Consider the following 22020-nt stretch of genomic DNA (forward strand, 5'->3'; position numbering starts at 1 on the left):
GATAACCACTGTGTCGTGGTATCCTCTGGACTGTAAGATGTTGCCCTCAAGATATTCCTGTGCTAGGTACTCAGTAGCTAAAAGGAACAAGTCCCTGACTGTGACAACCAAAAGTGTGTCCATAAATGATGGAGTTTTAGCTTATTGAGAAGTTTCCATGTTGTATTTTATAGCAGCTTGAATAGTTATCAATATGATACACAGTTCCCTTTTGTCCTTTCCTCACCACCATTTGCTATTTATGTTTTTGATAACAGATAGTCAGACTAGAATGAGACAGAATCTCAATACAGTTTTGATTTGCATTCCTTTGACGGCTGGTGCAGTTGACAACTTTATTTTCACATGTTTATTCACCTTTTGATACATGTGTGTTATTTTGCCTAACTATTCATTGGGTTGTTTTGCCTTCTCTGTGACCAAGCAGTACAACAACTGGATAGTCACTAGTCAATCTGTGACAGGGATGTTTCACAACAATACTGATTGTAACACTATTCATCATAGATAAATTATAGAACTTATATCATTAGCCAAAATTAAAAAAGTGAAAAAATGTGATATATTAATAGTAGAATTTTTCTGAATGATAAAAGAATGAATTAATGTCATTTTCTTGGAAAAAGTGATATAAATGGAGACAAACACACAAGCATCTCTCCTTTGTGCCTCTAGATACATAAAGCCATATGTATATGTATAAATGATATAAAACTAAAGTAAAATTGTCTAGGGAGGTAAAATGACGATAGGAAAGGCAAAGAGGAAAAAAGAGAGTAAAAGAGCATGGGGGAGGGAGAGATATAAACTCAATTTAGAAAATATAGTATATAAAAACTTAAACAAATTATTTTAACAAATGTTTCTATCTATTATCATTCTTTTTAAAAATAATAGCTCTATCCCTACTAAATTGAGTTTTCTGCAAAAAGAAATACAAAATTAACAGTGCACCAGTTTGTGCTGTGTGTGAACATGGGGCCATACACATGTGAAAAACAACCTCTCAATGATTTTGGCTTCCTAAGAAAATCAAAGCACCCATTCAGCATAATGCAGATGTACCATTTTTGCTTTGACTTCTAATACGGGATGTGAATTTGGTAGCATATTAAACTAGGCTTTCATTGGTTATCACATTTGTGACATTTTTTTCTCCTTTTTTTTTATTAATTTATTCTTGTTACATCTCAATGTTTATTCCATCCCTTGTATCCTCCCATTCCTCCACCCCCCATTTTCCCATTATTCCCCTCGCCTATGACTGTTCCTGAGGGGTATTACCTCCCCCTATATATTCTCATAGGGTATCAAGTCTCTTCTTGGCTACCTGCTGTCCTTCCTCTGAGTGCCACCAGGTCTCCCCCTCCAGGGGAGATTTAATGCAATCCTTATCAAAATACCTACACAATTTTTTAAAGACATTGAAAGTTCAATTCTGAACTTCATATGGAAAAACAAAAAACCCAGAATAGCTAAAACAATCTTGTACAATAAAAGGTGCTCCGGAGGAATCTCCATACCTGATCTCAAACTATACTATAAAGCAATAGTACTTAAAACAGCATGGTACTGGCACAGCAACAGGCTGGTTGATCAGTGGAATCGAATCGAAGACCCAGAGATGAATCCACACACATATGGTCACTTGATTTTTGACAAAGAAGCCAAATCCATTCAATGGAAAAAGGATAGCATCTTCAACAAATGGTGCTGGTCTAACTGGAGGTCTATGTGTAAAAAAATGAAACTGGACCCATATTTGTCACCTTGCACAAAACTCAAATCCAAGTGGATTAAAGACCTCAAAATAAAACCAGAGACACTAAGCCACTTAGAGGAAAAAGTGGGAAAGAGCCTGGAACATATTGGCACAGGAGACAACTTCCTGAACAGAACACCAACGACATTTGTGACATTTTTATTTGTCCATTCACAAAGTGTCCTCATTTCTCCATAAGTCACAAGCACTTAGCAATAGGAACCCAATAAGTCAAACTGAATTTACCAACAAAAATTGATATTTATGTAGAAAACACAGAAGTCTTTACCCACAAGTAATGTTTCGACAAGAGTGAAAACATCAATAGAGTTATACATTCTCCTCTTCAATTGATTTTATTTCACATGCTCGGATGTTTCTTGGATTAAACTTACTAATGAATTTTCACAGTGCTTAGTCCATTGACTACAAAAACAGTGTGCTTAATGATGATGTCCAAGTCTTCATCAGGTCATTAACAGCTGGAAAAAGATTTGGTAAGATGCTGGGTAACCTTAGACACCTTTTTGCTAATGAAAAGACAAAAATGGAATGTATATAAATATCTGTGTGTAGAAAATAAAGTGCTCTCCCTGCTCATGTAATGATGGACAGCAGCCATGCTGAAAAGTTGCATCAGTCCTTTATGGGATGAAACTTTACTCAGATCATATACTGCGATTCTTCACCCAGAGTAGACACAAAAATCTATATCATAAGCTCAAATTTTTGAAATAATTTCAATTGGGTCTGACATATTAAAAGATGTCTACAAAAAGACATACACTACTGTTATGGCTTGAATACCAAATTTTAGACCAAGGAAAAGCAGTTTCCATTCAAGCCTGATAATCTGAGTTCAATACTTGTAAATGATGTAAAAAAAAAAAAAAAAAAAAAAAAAAAAAAAAAGAAAAAAAGCTAGACTTGATGGAATGCATATGTATTCCTTGTGTTTCCAAAGTTGTGGAGGTGGAGACAGAAGAGTCAGCCAGAGAAATGTAGACTGTTAACTTTGAATATGCAATGCAATGGCAAAAACATCAAGTAAGCCTCTGCCTCGAAAAAAGTATGGGAAAAGCAGCTTCCAAAAAAGATGTTTTGTGGACTCAACACACACAGTATTCCTACATGTTCTCACACACACACATAAAATGGTTAAATTAATGATTAAATAAAAATAAATATGAAATATCCTCAGTTGACACATGCATTTGAACACTTTATTCCCAGCTAGTGTCTAGTGCCAATCCTGGAAGGTGGTGGAGCTTTTAGAAGATACATACTAGCTGAAGGAAGTGTCTTTGAGGTTTTGTAGTTTGATTTTACCTGTAGGGTATCCACTTCCTGTCCTACCAGAATGTGAGGAGGAGAGAAAGCTCATCCACATACTTCTGCTACCATGGAGATAACTTTTTTCCACACCTTCTGGTTCAGTTTGATGGGGAGATACTCTAACCAACAATCTCTTTAACTTGCATTTGGTAGGCATTTGGTCACACAACAAGGAAAGCAAGTGATACAGGTATTTATTTTTAATATTGGTTATTTCATTTGAGTGTGTGTATGTACGTGTATGTGTATGTATGTGTTTGTGTGTGTGTGTCCATTCACATGCCACTGCATATGTGTGGAGAACAAGTTGTAGAAATGTATTTACTTTTTCCACCATGTGGGTTTCAGAAATGGAACTCAGGTTGCAAGCTTGGCAAAAAGTGCTTTACTGATGACTCTACAAGTATTAACTTCTCATCAAAGATATAAACACTGTTATAAATACACACACACATACACACATGCACACACACAGATCCACATAATATAGCCATAGTACATGTTATTGGGGAATCTGAAAAACAAATCAGTACCATAAACTAAACAGAAACATTGGGTTGCTGTACTCACTATTTTTGGGGTCTGTGCAAAAGAAACAGCAAAAACAGCTCTGGAACTCATGGAATGTGGCCCACCAGTTAGCAAACCAACAATGGTGTGTCTTGGAGAGGCATAACCCTGAGAACTACGTGTCCTGAGGACTTCATGCTGTTAAGGAACATAGCTCTGCTTGTTAGGTTTGGGTCCTTATAATCCCTTTAATATGTGAAATGTGTGAGTACTATAAAGGGGCTTCCAGCCCCTCACTAGGAAATACCATTGGCATGCTCAATAATAGTGCTTAAAGTCTTTCAGGCACTGCTGCTGGAGCAGATTAATGATTCAACCACCATCTCTGAAAACAACCTGCAGATGTAGATTGCTAACAATGATCGTTATCCTTAGAAAGAATTTTGAAAAACAGATTGTCCAACAAGGTTAGGTAAGGCTGTTTTTGCTACTGGCTCTGACGTGGAAAGTCTTAGGGAAGAATAGATTCTTTAGCAAAGTAAGGTAAAGATGTTTTTGCTGTAGGCCCTGATGCAGGAAATCTTATGGGACAGTTGATGTTAACAGAAAGTAGACTATTATTAGTAAAGCTACGGACTTTTTGAAGTTGGCAAAGCAAGAACAATGGCCCATTGTTTTTTCAAGCTGGGATGGTGACTGAGATAATGATTGATTTCCTTACTCTATTTTTCTGCCCTCAGCTTCCTGATATGATTTAATAAAACATATTAATGAGTAGTCGAGCACCTTTAGGACTTAAAGTAGATATGGTTGATTACTTTTATATAGGAGTTTAGATTATTGAATCTTTTAAGATTTTTATAAGATTACTTCTTAAGATAATTGATTCCTTCTTTGTAACAGCAAACTGCAGCCTGCCAGTAAAGAAAAGCTGACTGAGAATTTCCCTTGCTTGCTTATACTTTGTTAATACGTAACAAGTTGCTTATGTACAAATGTATGTGGGTTCTTAGAAATAAAATGTTATTTATATTTGTTCCTCATCATTATATGTAAAATTTTGATCATATGAAAATATTGGGGAACATGATTTTCTTACGTATATCCATTGTAGTCATTTATTTATAAAGATATAGAATGTAAATACATTGGGATTTTTGTACTGCTTGAAAGATTATGCTGGGGTATATAAACTGTGGGAATAAGAAGGAGAAGCAGAAGAAAAAGAAGAGGAATAAGAAGAAGGGGAAAGGATAAGAACACGTATAAAAATAAGGATAAAGATGAAAATGGGAAGATAATAATAAAAAGAGCAGTAAGCAACTTGTTAAAACCTACCTGCTGGACTCCGTCTTATTTTGTCATCTAGTGTAAGTGTGTTTGTGTGTGTGTGTGTGCACGCGCGCGTGTATGTGTGTGTTTCTTTTCTTCCCTTCTTTCCCTTTCTTAATTTTAGACACTTGCCACCATCAGTGGAAGCCCCCGCTAGGAGCCATCAACTCTATCATCTGCTAGGAGCCATCAGTTCTAGTCCCAGATTGCCACCACCAGTGGAAACTATTGCTGGTAACTCTCAGTTCCGGCTTGGAAGGCTGTCCTCACAGAAACTCTGTTTTTCTGATAACAAAATTTAGCCTAAATAAATACCAAAGTCATGGTATTTATTGTCTAAGGCTTTGTTTGTTATTCATATTCATATACTAAAATGTCAAGCTGAGAATATTCAAAGCTCTCATTCTATTTGCTAGCTTAAAAATAGTACACAATGAAATAATTTATAAAAATAATGCCAGTACATTAGAATGCAAGGCAGGCTACTACAAAGCTATCTTGAAACAGAGACGTGGCAGTGGAACATGACTCCATGCCTTCCATCCTCCTGGCAAAACATTTGATTTCAGAAAATAAATAGATATTAATTCCATCCAGATGCCATTTCAATTAATTATCTGTATAGACAAATATTCACAAAAGTGACCCCCGAGTAAATATTGATTTGAGGAAATAATAAATCGTGACAGACACTAGATCAAATGGTTTATGTAAATAATATCTCCATGTGCAACTCTACTAGGTATGGTACCCATGATAGAAAATAATTGACTTGTCAAAATTAAGGTACATATGCTGGGAAGATGGCTGAACTTGAAAAATGATTGGCACACAAGCATGAGGATTTGAATTTGAATCCTTACTATCCACATAAACCTACATGCATCAGTCCATTTCTGTAACCCCAGGACTGAGAGTATGACAGGCAGATCTCTGGAACTCACTGGTCATCTAGTCTAGCCAAATCATTGAAGAAGACACCTAATGTCCATGTCTATAATCTACATAGAGTTTTGACACATGAACATAGCCCCATATACCTGTACACACACCAACATGGAAAAATTTATATACAACACACATATCCCCTTACCTCTACAAAATTGGGTAGAATACATATAATCATATATATATATATATGTATATATATATATAAAATGTTAACTTTTTGAAATAATTTATTAGATATTATATGCTATATTCAATTATAATGAATAATATTAGATTCTGTTAAAATATAACATAAGGCGTATATATTTCCCTAAAGCAAGGAATGAGGACAATAAATATCTCAATGGACAGATGTGCTGAAGGATTACGCTCAGAGAGGACTAAAGATGTGATACAAAATGGAACTTGGATTGGAGTCAATCACCAAATCTAAATCCAGATCTGCAACAGATTCTTTAATTTGTGTCTGTTTCTTCTTCCAATTACATTGGTCAGTAGAAGACATCATTGGGGAATTCTTGCTGATGATGGCCTAAGTTTCATTTCTTACACCAATATAAAGTTGTGTTACACAGTGTGTCTGGGGAGGAGGTGACCCATATGTCCTGGATAAGGGCTTGCTGCCTTGCTTCGAGTTTCACTCAATTTCTCTTTACCAAGTACTTATTTTGCCACTTACTGTGCTATACATGAATGGTTTAATCATAGCTAACATGAGACCTCTTCTTTTGAGGACGTCCCAAGGGGATGTCTGGAATGTAGGTGGGTAATTCAAGGGCCTTTACAAGATAATTCTTTCACGTAAAAATAGCTCTTGACTGCAAACTAAGCAAGGTAAGGAGGCAATTTTTTTTGACAAGCTGCTATCTTTTCAGATCAGTAAATGCCAATAAAATGACACTTATATAAATAGCAAAAAGAGAAAGCTGTATTCACAATTGGTTAAAATTTAAAAATAGGAGCTTCTCTTCTAGCTATGTGAAATATACAATACTTTATTGCCAGCTACAGGATCCTACTCTATTGTTAAAAATGCCAGAATTTGTTGTTATTAGGCAATCAACAAATAAATGCAAAGTACTTGAGGTAATATGCTGAATATCCTGGTATGATCAGAATAAAATATCTACTTTGCTTTAAAATATTATATTTTACTACATAAACATATATAATTGTAATATGTCAATAACACCAGAATATGGTACATACTCATTTAATATGACTTCAGTCAGAGATCATCTTAATAATCTTACTAGATACTCATTGACCACTTCAAACAGAGGCAATGCTCTCAGAGTGACCCCACTGCTCCATCCCAGTCAGTCAATAGATGCCTACGTTATGGCAGCTCCTATGCTCCCTCTCGAAAACTTTAAAATTATGATTATTTCTGCATGTAATTATGAATTTGGATTTTTTGCAACTAAGAATTATGTAAGAATAGGAAAATTACATAAAAGTACATGCACTTGTTAAGAAAGTCTAATAACTTGGTTACAATTCCCATAAACCATGTTAAACCAGGTATAATAGCACATTTACAATCCCAGATTGCCTATAGAGAGATAAGACATGGAGACAGGAGAATCCCTGCAAGCACTTAGGTCAACTAGCCTGGTATAGGCAGTGAGAATAAACTTGTCTCATACAAGGTAGAAGGCAAGGACTGACATGACAGTTGTCTTCTGCCTTCCATGAGATTGCACTCAAGCACACACAAGCACAGAGAGAGGACAAAGAGATTTTGTTGAAGTGTGAGAAACTTTACAAGGGCCCTCCTAGAAGAATCAGAATACAAAGGCTATGCTGAAGCATAGATTTCTGGCCAGTTTTCTTCCATTTTCTCCAAAGAAGCCCTTTGTAATGTATTTTCGGTGTTCGAATTCTATATTAAATGTCTTTGAGAAAAAGAAATGATCTAGTTTTAAAGTAATTTTCTTTATTTATGGATTTTTTATGAAATTGTGGCATGTCCATGCTTTTTAAAAAGATTAGAACAAAAGATTTATTGATAGCTTTGTGATTAACAGGATAATCAAAGACCTTTCATGTCCATAACAATTTATAGAAGAATTGAGGTGTCACTCCAAGGAAAAAGGCATTGAACATTAAACAATCTCTTTTTAGACTCCCTAAGCCTGAGGAAACATGTGCAAAGAGTCAAAGCAGGAATTAAACATAAGATATACAGGAGACCAAGCAATACCTGAAGTCAAAAGGATTATCTCACGAGGCCTTGAAACTAGAGCAAATAATTTATTGGCTTAACTCTCCACTAAGCTGATGATGAGGATAGGCTCCTGAAAGGGCCATTTCTCATTACCAAATGAATATTCTGTGGACATTTGGCAGAGTCCTTCACTTCAGTGGCCAAAGATGGAAAAGGGTCGACATTGTATAGATGTTTGCAATTTCTACCCACTTGTATAATCAATATTCCTCAGCTGAGGAGCACTTCACTTATTCTGTGGCATGGTTTTGTGAGCAGTGCTGCATGTTAAATAGTGAAGGATGAAAAAAAAAAAGACAAAAGCCAGCATATTGAGGATGGAGGTTCATGGACAGGTTGTATCCTACAGCACTGGAATCTCTTCAGTTAGAAAAGTTTTCTATGAGCACAAAAATATATAAGATATACTCTCTTCATTTATTTCCTTGTGGCTCTATTTATAACCTGACAAACACAACTTGAGGAAGAAAGAGTCCACCAGGGTGAGGAAAAAGCAGTGATATCAAGGACAACTTGCATTACATATCAGGAAGCAGAGAAGTGACCGCTGATGCTTATTGCCTGTTCTCTTTTTTACTCAGTCCAGGAACCCAGCCCATGAGAATATGTTACTCATATTTGGAGTAAGTCTTCCCACATCAATTAACATAGGTAGATAATCCTTCACATGTATTACTAGAAGGTAGTTTCCATGGTGATTATAAATTCCCATCAAATTAATAACTAGAATTAAATTCATCACATATGTACAGTAGGCACTGACAATGCAAGGTACGATGCTATTTTGGACAGTTTGGACCTGGCCATGAAGAGGTGATGGAGATTTAATCAGTGACTCAGGCAACTTCTATAAATAGATAGTTCTCTACAGGGGCATCCTTTATAGGGGCAGGATTCTTTTCAAGGTTAGCATAAGTTGCTTAGCACAGTAGTGGGGGAAGATTTTGTGGGTCTGGACACCAAAGCCATTTCTCAACAGGTGTCAGAGAGAGCTAGCTTTGAAAAAGATAAACAACCTGCAAAGTTTCAATAACTGCTTGGGTGCTATTCTTAATAAAACAGAAGACTGAGAAAATATATATGTGAAATTTGAAGTCATGCAAAGTGAATCCACTGCAATTTCTGGACAGGATATGATATTGGTTCAGTTCACATTTAACATTGCACATTCCCAGTGACAGGAACAAAATCCTCTTTCTGTTTGACTCTACAAGGACAAAGGAAAACCTCACCAAGTGCCAAAGTTGGAATGGACTACATGTCTGAATTCCTCACAAAGACATATCAGTTAACACTCTCTTTCTCTAGTGCTCCACCACTACAGTCTGCTGCCATAGTGCTTCTGTTTGTGCCTAAATATTGCCAATGTCTGTAAAATGAGAAGTGCTAATTTCTATTAATTGACTCTTGAAAAAAGCTACCTACCATTGTGGACCCCAGTCCATCCTGCACACAAGGATCAAGGTAAGGTAAGCGTGTGGAGAAGGAGATGTGACCTGCTCTTCTATATAACTATGGTGGAGGTACAACAAAGTCAGGTGGGGTCAGGAAATTTTCTTAAAGATAAAGTACTCAGTTTCTGCTCACTACAAGGCTCTTGGGTCTTCCTGTTCCTAATATTGATTGACCATATTCTGCGGCTTAAAGATCAGTGACAGAGTATAATGGGAAATAAAGCAAAGTTCTTCTGAGATAAGGGGACAAATAGCTGCCTTCTCTCTAATAGAAGAATCTTGGAAGGCACAAACACAGAAAGAGGCAAAAACAAAAGCCTGCATCCTAGTGCTTGCAACACTGTGCTAGTAGGGCAGGGTGGCACATGCCTTTAATCACAGCACTCTGGAGGCAGAGGCAGGTGGATTGCTGTGAGGTCGAAGCCAGCCTGGTCTACAAAGTGAGTCTAGGACATCCAAGGCTACACAGAAAGACCCTATCACAAAAAACAAAAAACAGAAAACAAAACAAAAAACAAACAACGACAACAACAACAGCAACAAAAACCCACTCTGCTAAGGGATAAGGAATATACTTGGCTCATCAATTTTAATTAATGATTTGAGTAACATATTTTTATCATAAATAAAGACATAGCAGAGCTAAATGCAAATTTGCCTGAGTTCTTAAGATAAAATCCCTAGAAATTATACACTTCACTGGTCACTGGCTGCTGTGCTGTTCAAATTCCCTCTGCTCTCCAGAGACTCTGTTCCACTAGAGGGAGCATTTGAGTGACAAATCTGTAAAAGCATTAGCTTAGGCCACAAGGTGTAAAACTGTCACTCAGGAAAGGGTAAATGAATCAAGCAGAGGAGGAGAGGAAGGACAGACAGAGAGCCATGGAGGAGGCCACAAGGAAAGGAATGGAGAAGATGAGAAGAGGAAGGGGATACTGTGGAGAGGACAGCTGAGGGGAAGGAAGTGGTGAGATGAGACCAGAAGATGGAAGAGCCTTTGCCCACTGAGCAGGGACACAATGGCGATGGTCCATCATGCAGCCTTTGTGCAGAGGGCAGAGTTAGTGCTGATATCCTGAACATGCCTTATTCCCCCCTTTCCTCAGTTCAGAACATTCCCTTCCCCACTTCCTTATGATAATTGCTACCTGGACAGTCTGTCATCCCTGCAGTCAAGTGTTCTGTCTGTGCAGACTGTTCTCTGTAGCTTCCTTATTAATGGAATCTACATAGCTAATTTCTATGAATTGGAAGGTATTCCCATAATTACAGATTTGAGGGATTAGTGTAATTGGTAGAGGAGTCGATTATAGGCAGATGGATGGGGTGAATGAAACTATGTGGACATCCTCAAGTGTCCTGTAGGTGGATGGTCTGTGTCAAGCTTGTGCTGCAGCAGACTTTGCTGGAAGCATCATGTTTGGTGACTGTCCATACAGCATAATAAATTAGAGCTGGAATCCACTTACAACTTCTCCTATACCCTTTATGCAGCAATGAGCTCAGGAAAGACACCTGCACAAGCTACATGATCTCACAGAAATAGAAGGACTAGAGACCATGGAAAGGCAAATGCTATTTGTAAGAAGGGAAAAAGAAGGAAATATGCATTTGGGCACAATGGCCTAACTCAATCTATTAAATACTGTTCTTTCTGCAAACTGATTTGGATGTGTATTTATATAATGTATATATCTATTTGTGATGTTTGTGTATGTATGATTATATGTGATATTTGTTCGAGGTGTGTATATACATATGAAGTGTGTAGTGTTTGTGGCTTTGCACGTGATTGCTAGGTGTTTTCACATGTGGGGAGGGGGGTTACACATATATATGTGCATATGTGTGTGTAGGTTAGATGCTTTAGTGACTCTGTTGTTAAGGAACTGTAATATTGCATCTGGCTCTTTGTTGGTGCTGGGGATCCAAACTCAGGTCCTCACTTTTATACAACACTTTAGTTCCTTAAACTATTACCAACTTAAGGCTATCTTCAGAGGGATATTTCTGCTTCAAAGGAAAATTGTTAAAACAATGATTTGCGTGCAAGTGTGTTGGCATTTCCCCTCAATTTCTTTCTATCTTTACCATTGCTGGTGTCACCCTGATAAGCTCAATAGATTCAGCTCATGTGGGGAACAGATAGACTTAACCCCCAACACCAGAATGTGAATAAAAAAGTAGACAGTATAGAGACATTGGGTTTATGCTTGAAGATCAATTACTAATGATAACACATTAACCAGAATCACCCAACTCTAGAAATTCTCCTTCCATATAGCAGACACTAAAAAGAGTTAGGATGCCTCATAAAGCCCCAGTTGAGTGGACCAGAATCCATAGTGTTGAGCTTTAATTATACATTCCTTAATGAATAGTTCTCATTTTGCTGACACCAAACAATATAATTTATAGACTAGAAAATTTCATCAGGGTGATGGATAGAGTCAGTGTGTATTATATGGTGTCATGTATATATGAAATATGCTGTGTTCAGAATATGGTCCCTCTGTGTTGCCAGCAAAGAACTTCTTTTCAGAGCATTGAACATCTTTTGGGCATCTATTACTCTTGTTTGTCACAGTGTAGAGGACATTTTAGCTACAAATCTGTGCTTTTGTGTACTTAGAAGCTCATACATCCCTGTGCCTTAAATTTTCTTCCTCATCGTCTCTTTGGAGAGCTGCGTGAGCTCCACCTCCAAATGTCCTTCTTGGATACCTTACTAGCTGTTATGTGAGCTTCTGTAAATATCTCAGTTAATTTTCTGTCCAACATTCTGTTTTATTTCATTCTAAGCCTCATATTTCCTTTAATGTAGAGTCTGGGGAGATAACTTCAGTCATAAAGTTTGTACTTTGAAAGATTTAAAACCTGTGTTTGAGCCATAGAACCCACAAAAAATCCATGTATTCAATGCATGAGATAGCATGCACCATAAAAGTACTCACCACATGAGCATGGTGAACAGAATTTGATATGTGACAGCCACATGAAGGTTGAAAGACTGAATTAAAACCACAAAGTTGGTTATTATCTAAACACACACTGAGGCCTGCACGCAGACTTCAAGTGCATACAGATATTGGTCAAGAAGCACACACACACACACACACACACTCACACACCCCGTATTAAAATAATACATCTCTATGTTGAGACTTGTACGTGTAATCCCAACACCAACAATTGCCTAGGACTAGACTAATGCCTGTTTAAACAAACTGATGAGCTCTTGGTCCGTGAGTTAGCTTGTCTGAAAGAAGACATATAACTGTCTTAAAGATAAGACACAGTCTGATCTGCAGTATCCACATGTTACAAACACACATGTGCATGCACACACATATATAGAAAATTTAAAAGGAGGAAATTCAACTCTTACTGTGCTAATTTGACTTTTACTTCCCAGCATTCACAACTTTCTTTAACTATAGTTCTATGATTTCTAATATCCTCTTCTGAAGGCCCCAAGGACATGGGGTAGTAATATGCATGTGTGTGTGTATGGGGGGGTGTGTATGTGTGTGTGTGTGTGTGTGTGTGGTGTGAGTGTGTATGCATGAAAGCAAAAAAATTCATGTGAATAAAAATTAATACTATTTTAAAAATTACAACCCCTCAGTGAAACTGCATCTTTTAAATTTAAAAGAAAAATTTTCTCTACTAATCCACTTGTTTACTTTGCTCTCCATCCGCATATCAAGCCAAAGTGTACTCCTACAAAGTCCACTTCTTTTAGTGTGATAAATTTCTTCAAACCTTAGCTTCAGTCTTATTTTGCTCAAGGGCACATTTGGATGCTCCAGCCAATGCTTATTGTATGCCTTCCATTGCACCTATGCTTACCTTTGTTGCAACAGTTAACACTGAAACAACTAACAAATTGTTCTCCTGGCTGCAAAGCTTTTCACTATGCCTAGATGTCATGTAGTATATCTGTCTAGGTAATCATCATTTCTCCAGATACATGAATTTAAAAAAGAAAAAATTCTTGGGACTAATTTGATCAGCAAGTTCTTCTAATGAGTAACACACACTAACTACAGCCACCAACACCTTTAGTTCATATAGCTAAGAAGAAGACAGGGGTGTTTCAAACTCATTTCATAAGAGTAATCAAGTCTCTTTGCCATTAAATAAACATATATCTATAATCAAACACTAAATTCCATTGAATAAAATTCAAATGTTCCATTTATATCAAACCTAAGGCAATGAAATCATTTCTCATAGCAATGGGGGCATGCATTTCTTCAGATTAAAGAGAGAAAATTCAAAACAAAGCATAAAGAAAGTTAAATAAATGATCCCTAAGTTGTAGAAAGGTCAGGTGGCTAAAGGCTTTTTTCCCATGACACAAATGGCTTCATGGTGCCCCCGTTAAGACAGGTCTGAAATACATAGTGAAAACCATGTAGCAGGGGACTCTATACTGTAGATCTCACACTATATAAGGCTGTCTGAGTTTCTGCTTTATTTTACAACTGACTTCTATTTGGAATTTCCACAACAGTGACAAGTAATAGTTATTGAAATAAAGCAAACACCTCTTAAAAGCAAAATTTTGCCAATATGGAGTAGAAAAAAATCTCAGTTTAAGATTGAGATTTCTTACTAGAAAACCATTAGATAATTCCTTCATTCATCTACTTGCTCAGTATTTTAAGCAGTAGATACAATAATTCAAATAAAACCTGGCAAAGAGGTAATGCATCATTGTTGAAGCAAAAAGAATTGCTGAAACTGCTACAAAAATGGGATAAATAGGGCGCCTAACCTAGACTGAGAAAACACAAAACATATTTGGTAACTCTTAGTCAATTTCATTAATGTATGCAATATATATTGATACTTCCCATCTTTATTCTGCCCCTGTATCCCCAGATACTCTTAGCACATCCCTTACTAGAAAATGTGTGTGTGTGTATGTATGTGTGTGTATGTATGTGTGTGTGTGTGTGTGTGCGTGTGTGTGTGTTAAGCAGACTGTGAGGAAAAATGGTACTGTAGGCCAAATTAATGAGAAGTCCATACAAATAAATTCAAGACATATGAGAAAGTGTGGTTGGTTTGTAAACTGCAGAGCTCCATATTTTCTTAGGAGGGGTATTGGTGATGAGATTTAGATTTTTATACAAAGCCAGATCAATTTTTGCATCATGCCACTCATGACGGGGCTTTGTCACACTAACTCAGTAGAACTATGATTTGAGATTGACAGAATGGAACAAAATGTCATCAGAAGTGACCTTTGTGACATACTTGTTTATACACATCAGTGTATTCAAAATTTATCCTTGTGGTTTTCATTATCTCTTATTAAGCTTTAAATTAAAAGGATGAAAGAAAAGTAAATACCGAACCTGGAGTACATGGCAAGAGAAAAAGTTGCTTTTCTTTGAATAATGTGATATTTCCTGTCATGCTTCGTATTTTGATCTGAATGGATCTGGCATTTTGTTTCTTCAGGTTTGAATCAGGAGTTAGGTTTGTAGAAAACTGCTAGCTCATGCCCTTCCACAAGGCTAAGGTTATGAGGCTGATCTTAGAGAACCTTTGCCAAACTTCTGCAGATGCTATACAAACCACACAGTGAAGTTCTTTGGAAAATATTTTGTTGCAAAGATGTTTGTGTTTAAAAACAGACATAGGTAGAGATTCTTATTATTCTCATGCATACATTAGTGATTTGTGGGAAATGATTCAGTTCCACTAATCTGAAATTAATTCCTATGAACTAGATCACTTAATGTCTGTCTTGCTGAGGATCCTTGCAAGATGCCTACCGTAAGAATTAAAATCACATTAAACTCTTATTCTGATTATAATTGTCCCTCAGTTTTGAAGGACATTGATCTCAAACACAAAGAAATGAAATAACCAGTATGTAGTATCTGTATTTAACAATGAGAATGCATTGTAAATGTTGTCTTAATAACTAAACCCAACCTTTATTTAAAAAAATACCAAGGATACTGGAGGGAGTGACCTTTCCAAAGTCACCAGGCAAAGGTGAGGTGTTTTAATGACTGAAACAATTTCATTTTGAAAAAAGAAATGTCAGTATTGTTTCCAAGTTAGTACAATACAACTTGTCCTGAAAAAGTCTTAATGCCATTGCTCTCTGGCTTATCTTTGTGAATAATTATCACATGCATGTCATATATCATCATGGTTCTGGATTACCAACTGAAAGAAAAAGGATTGCCATCTAAAGAATTTAGAGATGCTTCAAATTATATCATTTTTTGATAAATGGATACAAGTTATTAAAGTGATTTGCTCAAAAGAAAATTGAAGCCAATTGGACAGACGGGCAAAGAAAAGGAAGGACTACAATAGGGCATGTGCTTATTCCTTACAAAAGAATGCAGGTGAGAGCAGTGCTGCTCAAGTAGACAGCAATTTCTCCCAAGTCTGCTCTTTTATTATGAAATCCCTTCTCTAGTTCTTCTTAGTTTATATTTTATAGTTGTGAAGTGTTAATCTGTGTTAGGTATGTGGCTTATGTGAAGGAAATAGAAAGCAATTTCATGTCGATCATTAAAGGTCAAAATGAGCTAGTTTGTTAATGCTTATAATTTCCAGATTCTGCCAACTGAGCAGAAGAGTGTCCCCTCAGTTCTGGTAGCTGTAGATGCCACTGAAAACACTGCATAGCCATTCTCCTGCCAAGCAAGAACAGCACAATAGTTGCTCATATTACTCTGTAATTTGGCTTAATAACAGCCTTCAGGTAATTCAAGGTCTGATATCTCTTTACTGCCATTATCAACGTGCTCACAGATCTTCTGAAATTCAATATGTGAGAATCTGGAACCAGAGCTTTATATCTTTATCACAGTAACATATTTCTGGGACTCTAGGAATTAACAGCAATAAATTTAAATTTATTTATTCAATTTATTCAAATTTAGTGAGTGTTCTAAGTTATTGCAGAAAAAATTAAAGTTATTTAACTTTAAAATTACATAATGCAATAAGTTTCTTTAAAAATGAAATTAGTAGTATCTCTGTGTGTGTCACTTCCAGTCCTCCTATTTTCTGGACATCATATTCTCATTATGAAATTTTTATTTGCCTAGTCTTAGATCCATAGTTTTAATAAGATATTTAGCTGCTGTTCAGTTTGGAGTAGACACATATATCAATTGCTGGCCACTTTTTTTTTACCAGAAGGGTAGAATGGACACTAATTGAATAGGTGTTTGACCCGTGACCAGATATATCACTGGGATTAGTACTTCCTAGATGATGACCTCTGCTTTTGTGTAATTAAACTCCTAATTCATACCATAGCTTCTTGTACAAATGAGTTGAATATACAATACTTTTTTACATTTTATATTGGCCTTTTTCTATATTCAAAATTAACTAGTCCCCTAACGATATACCCAAAGGATTCACTGTAGCTGTTTAATATCCTGAAAATCTAGAATGAGGGAATTTCTCGAGGTTTTTATTACTGGTAGGTAATTGCATTCTCACCATAGATGTGTAATATCTGTACTCTTTCTAATTTGACTTTGTTTTCATTGTGCTTAATTAGAAACTTAAACTTTGTAGTTGGGTAAGCATTCATTTTCCCCATAGAGTTAAATGTCCATGTATGAAACAGAGTAAGAGAAAACCAAACATGAATACAAACAGATTCTCATACACTGTGCAACAATAACAGCAACAGCAAGTCATTACCAAAGAGGACAGACAATTAAAATTTGCTTTTAAAAAAACTCACATCTGCAAGAGTGCACCATGGAAGAACCTGTGTAAACAATCTGTTTTCAAGTCAGCTGTTAGTAATGACATGGGTTATTGCTTAAAATGTAGGAAAAATAATCGTAAAAATTATTTTCACAAATCAAATTAAAAGTAAACTTTTTCAAAGGAATTGTCTAACTTGTCAAAGTATGTATATGAACAGGAAGAGCTTGACAGTCATAGCAAATATAATACCTACAATTAATGAATAAAATTGCTAGCAGCAGTCTAGAGAAACTGGGAAATATTTATGATTATGAGAGGTTTTGTCTTAAAGGCTCTGATGATCACTAATATGCATTGATTTCAGAACCAGTGTGTGTTACAAACCTATTGTTTATTGAAGCTATACAGTTTTCAAATACAATAAACAATTACTGCTATTCCTTATGAAAACTGACTCTAGAATGTTTAGCAGCAACACTCAATAGCTTTGCTGCTTGGAAATGGGGGATTCAACTGTCACTTGGAAAATTCTGAAGATGGTTATCAACAACTTTCTTTTTAAATGCTCAGAGCTGGCTTTGTAACTGCCTTGGCTATGATAGGCTGAAGTCTTAAGCACATGCCATTTAGTTTTATGTATGGTATTAAAATATATTGACCATAGTTGAATTAATTTACAGAAAACATTGTTCCAAGAAGGAATCTTCAAAAGGATTATCCTTGAGGGAGCATAAGTCAAACACTTGTGCTTCCACCCATTTCATTAATATCTCTCTCTCCCACCTTTTGGATTCATTCTCTCTAGATAACAGAATGTGCTGGGAGGCAAATACTGTTTAGAGCCACACCTTTGCATCATTTGGACAACACTGACCTCTAGTGTTCCAGAAGGTAGAGAAATTACCTCGGTGGCAAAGCTTACTGCCTGCCCCAGGCTCTTGGGTCTTTCTCTTGGGCACCACTATAATAATTTCAAGAAGGGGAAAAGAAGAAGAGAAGAAGTAACGGACAAAAGAAAAGGGGTGGGGTGAGAAGGTAGATGAGAGAATTCAATTTGCCTGAATATAACCTGCCTCGACATACTTTCTAAAATAATTTAGTAGCTTAACCCATCCTGATAGAGTAACTTTTTTGTCCTCCTTTATAAAATAAACTTTAAGAAAATATTACAAGTACAGATTTTGAGCTTTCCAATCTTTGGGTCCCAGAAACACTAAGTTTACTTTAAACAATTATCCATATATCTTCCTTCTGGAATGCAAATTCTCAGGCAAGATCCTCTAAGGACTAAGGTATCAGGCAGAAGGATCTCCTGTCTACTCATCTTTTGGGGTTTTATTGTTGGTTTTTTAAACTGATATTGGCAATAAAATTTACAAAAGTGAAATTAAATTGTTCTAATCTGGATAATATTTCTGAAGTTCAATGTAAGAATAGAAGATGAGGGAACAAACCCAGAAACTTGAGGGACTGTGGTAAGCTATCCTTGCAAACAACACAGATGGCTTAATTGCACCCCTTCTCACTTAGGAGTTCCCTGGGATGGAAAAACTTCCCTTCCTCTGGCTAGAGAAGCAGCTGAGCAATTGAGCTTGAACCTCTCACAGCTTTAGTGATTTATTCAAGTTTGACAAACTTGATTCTTTAAGTACATAGTCCAGGTGGCCGATCTCTGGGAGTCAAGAGTTCCTTCCTTTTAAATTCAGTGTTCTATGCTTGATGGGTCAAACTGTGGATAATATAGTGCACACTCACTGTCTTTTCACTGTCACCAGGATTTTGAGGGTGGAGTGTGTACTAAAGATCGTCCTCCTGTAATAGGACAGCCACTGAACCTTGGGGTGCCTACATTCTGACTTCCATTCTTAGGCCTAAACTCCCATTCCCCAACACAGTTTACAAAATGCTCCAGCTGAAACTTTATGCCTCGGGCAATGGAGAAAACTAGGTGCTTAGGATGGAGGATGAAGGATGAAGGATGATTAGTATAGATGTGTTCCTGGCTCATTGCAAATTGGTGGGAGCTGCGGTCCACTGTTAACACCGACCTCAGTGGCTCTGGAGCATCTCTGTCCCTACAGGCTTGCACCTTACCCGTGCATCCCTGGCAGAGATTAAGCACCAAGGAGCTAGCAGCAGGCTAGGGAACTTTATGATTCCAAAGAATGGCAGGCATTCAAAAAGAGCAAGCTCATGAGAGTGTTGCTAACTTTTGGGGTGGCTGGAAATGTTGAACAACACTGATTAGGATTTTCACTCTGCTCTTTCCTTTTACCCATAACATATACATTCAGAAAGTGGATACTTATTCCGAGTAGCCTTTAATGCCACCTCCCCTTCCCGGCCAAAGCTCTGAGTACTCACAATTTGTCGCTGTTAATCCTAAATGCCATAAGCCAGAGAGCACCAAAGTCCATAAGCTGGTTAATGTTGGTACAGAATCCATTTCCCTCAGGGAGCGATCTCTTCCAATCGAATCCCAAATTCGCAGGCACCAACCTTGGCTTTTCTCCCTTTTCTTTCCTTTCTCCCTCTCTTGTACTCTTTGTTTCCTCTTTATTGCACAGCCTGACCCGTTGCCACCCCCTTAAACAGACCCTGCTTTCTTTCACTTCATCCTTTTCCTCAGACAATCCACCAAAACCATAGAAGGGCTTCCTAGGAGCTGCGATCTGCGAGCTGCGATCTGCGAGCTGCGACTGAGGTTTACAGTTCCTGAAACTGTCCCTTTTTGTGCTTGCCTTCCTCACCTGCCTGTCTTCCTCCGGATTCCCTTTCTTAAAGGTTCAAATCCAAACTGGGCAGCCCTTGGCGCCCAGCTCCACCAATAGCCAAAAACACCTCATTCCGGCGCTAGGCTAGATTCAGCACCAGTGTGGCGAACAGCTCCTAATAGGCGCAGTCGGCGCGGCACCGCCCCCGGGCCCGCCCCACGCTCGCATAAGAGAGCGGACTGGGTGGGTCCTCGGTGGCTAGCTTGTACCCAGCAGAAGCTCCGCAGCGATGCGTTTTGGCTACATGATGGAGAAGCAAAGAGAAAAAAATAATCTCTCTTCTCTCTCTCTCTCTCTCTCTCTCTCTCTCTCTCTCTCTCTCTCCTTTCTATCTGTTCTATCCTACATCCTGAACTGCTTACCGCATTCCTTCTCTTCCTCTCAAATTGTGGGCCAGATATTGACATTTAAATCAGGTTTTCGAACATTTCTGCTGGAGCGATGTCTAAAGGAAGTTGGAAGACAGAAGCTTGTGAGGAGGGATTTTTCCCAAGGAGAGCTTGGAAATGACCTAACCAGATGTCTAATGCTTTTTTCTTCATTTCGCAGGAAGAGTCATAGAAAGCTTGAATTGTGCAATTCAATTTTCCCTTCAGGGGTGGATGATTGACCGTTATTGATCTAACTAGAATTTCTGGTTTAGCCATTTAGGGATATGACTGCTCCCCTGCTTTTGCGACCTTCCACAGCTGCATCTCTGTCCCTGGTTCCTGTTGGCACACTGCTTCCGCAAGTAATGCAGGGTGATTGGCGCTGTGAGTTCCCTCAGAGAGAAATGCTTAAAAACAGTTTTTAAAAGGTGGAGGCTGAAAGATGCTTAGAGGCTAGTGGGTGTGGAAGATCGGGTGTGAGCTCATGGGGCATTTGAAAAAAGCTGTACATCTAAAACAGAAGAGAAGATCTTTGATTGCTTCCCTAGTCTCTGTACTAGAGTTCTTGGTTGTATAGCTTTTAACATGCATCTGGACTCTCTTGCTTTGTCATAGATCAACTTATTTTGTGTTTAGAGGGAAGCTTCCAGTAACCTATTAAAGGTTAACAAAACAAAGAACCAATAATGATGTCTTCTACATGAAGTTTACAATCAAATTAAAGTCTACAAGCTCGCTCCATATCATAGGAAGTTGATGCCTCTCTCTCTCTCACTGGTTTTTCATCCCTATCATTAGTTAGCACATAGACTTATTTTACACCACAGATTCCTGACAGCCTTTAATCTCAGCTGCCAGCACTGCAGCTACCGGACACTGTACTGAGTCTCAAGCAGCTTCTGCATGATTCCCAACTGTAACCTTGTAGTTTGGGAGCTCCAGCTCTAATCACTGGAATATAGAAAGGCAGCTCAAAAAATATTGGGCCAACTACCCATCATTTTAATAAAGAATTCTGATGGTCCTATAGCTGTATGCAAAGTAGCCTTCTATCTGTACTTTAACTGAAAACAATTATGTCCTTAGAATCCTGGTTCACAAGAAACTGAACATAAAGTATTGAAGTACAACCTTACGCAGGGACTTTGACTCCCAAAATGTCAATGCTGGGGGGACACAACTGATTAGTCCCCTTGAGAGGGGAATATGGAATGGTACAGGGTAAAGAGATTCTAAGTCTCTTTGCTTGGGCTGGTTTTCCCCTTCAGCGGTTCTAAAGACAGCCCCAGAGATGCAGCCATCCCGGCCCTGGTCTTTGAGAGTCCCAGGTTGCATGTTCCCCTTTTGGCTACTTTAAACATACTTGAAAGGTCTTGCACATATATGCATATGACAATTATTCACTCTGTATATTCTAAGTGTATGTAATAGACTTTTTCTATTTCTTAAGACTATTAAAATCTTTGTTTTATATGTATACGTTTCTCTCTCTCTCTCTCTCTCTCTCTCTCTCTCTCTCTCTCTCTCTCTGTGTGTGTGTGTGTGTGTGCATCTATGTATTTGTACCACATGCATTCAGTGCCCACAG

The 22020-nt window shown here is 37.6% G+C and overlaps 1 protein-coding gene across 1 annotated transcript in view; it reads right to left on the bottom strand.

The window, feature by feature from the left end:
* Window positions 1-19819, bottom strand: part of Cntnap5 (contactin associated protein family member 5) — a 951234-nt gene extending 931415 nt beyond the window's left edge. Inside the window, exon 1 of the mRNA XM_051147230.1 lies at window positions 19652-19819. Within this exon, the coding sequence (XP_051003187.1) occupies window positions 19652-19733 (82 nt within the window). The 5' untranslated portion in view covers window positions 19734-19819. The remainder of the gene's footprint in view (window positions 1-19651) is intronic.
* Window positions 19820-22020: the final 2201 nt, after the last annotated feature.

Source organism: Acomys russatus, chromosome 6 (assembly GCF_903995435.1).
Source record: "Acomys russatus chromosome 6, mAcoRus1.1, whole genome shotgun sequence".
Taxonomy (NCBI): Eukaryota; Metazoa; Chordata; class Mammalia; order Rodentia; family Muridae; genus Acomys; species Acomys russatus.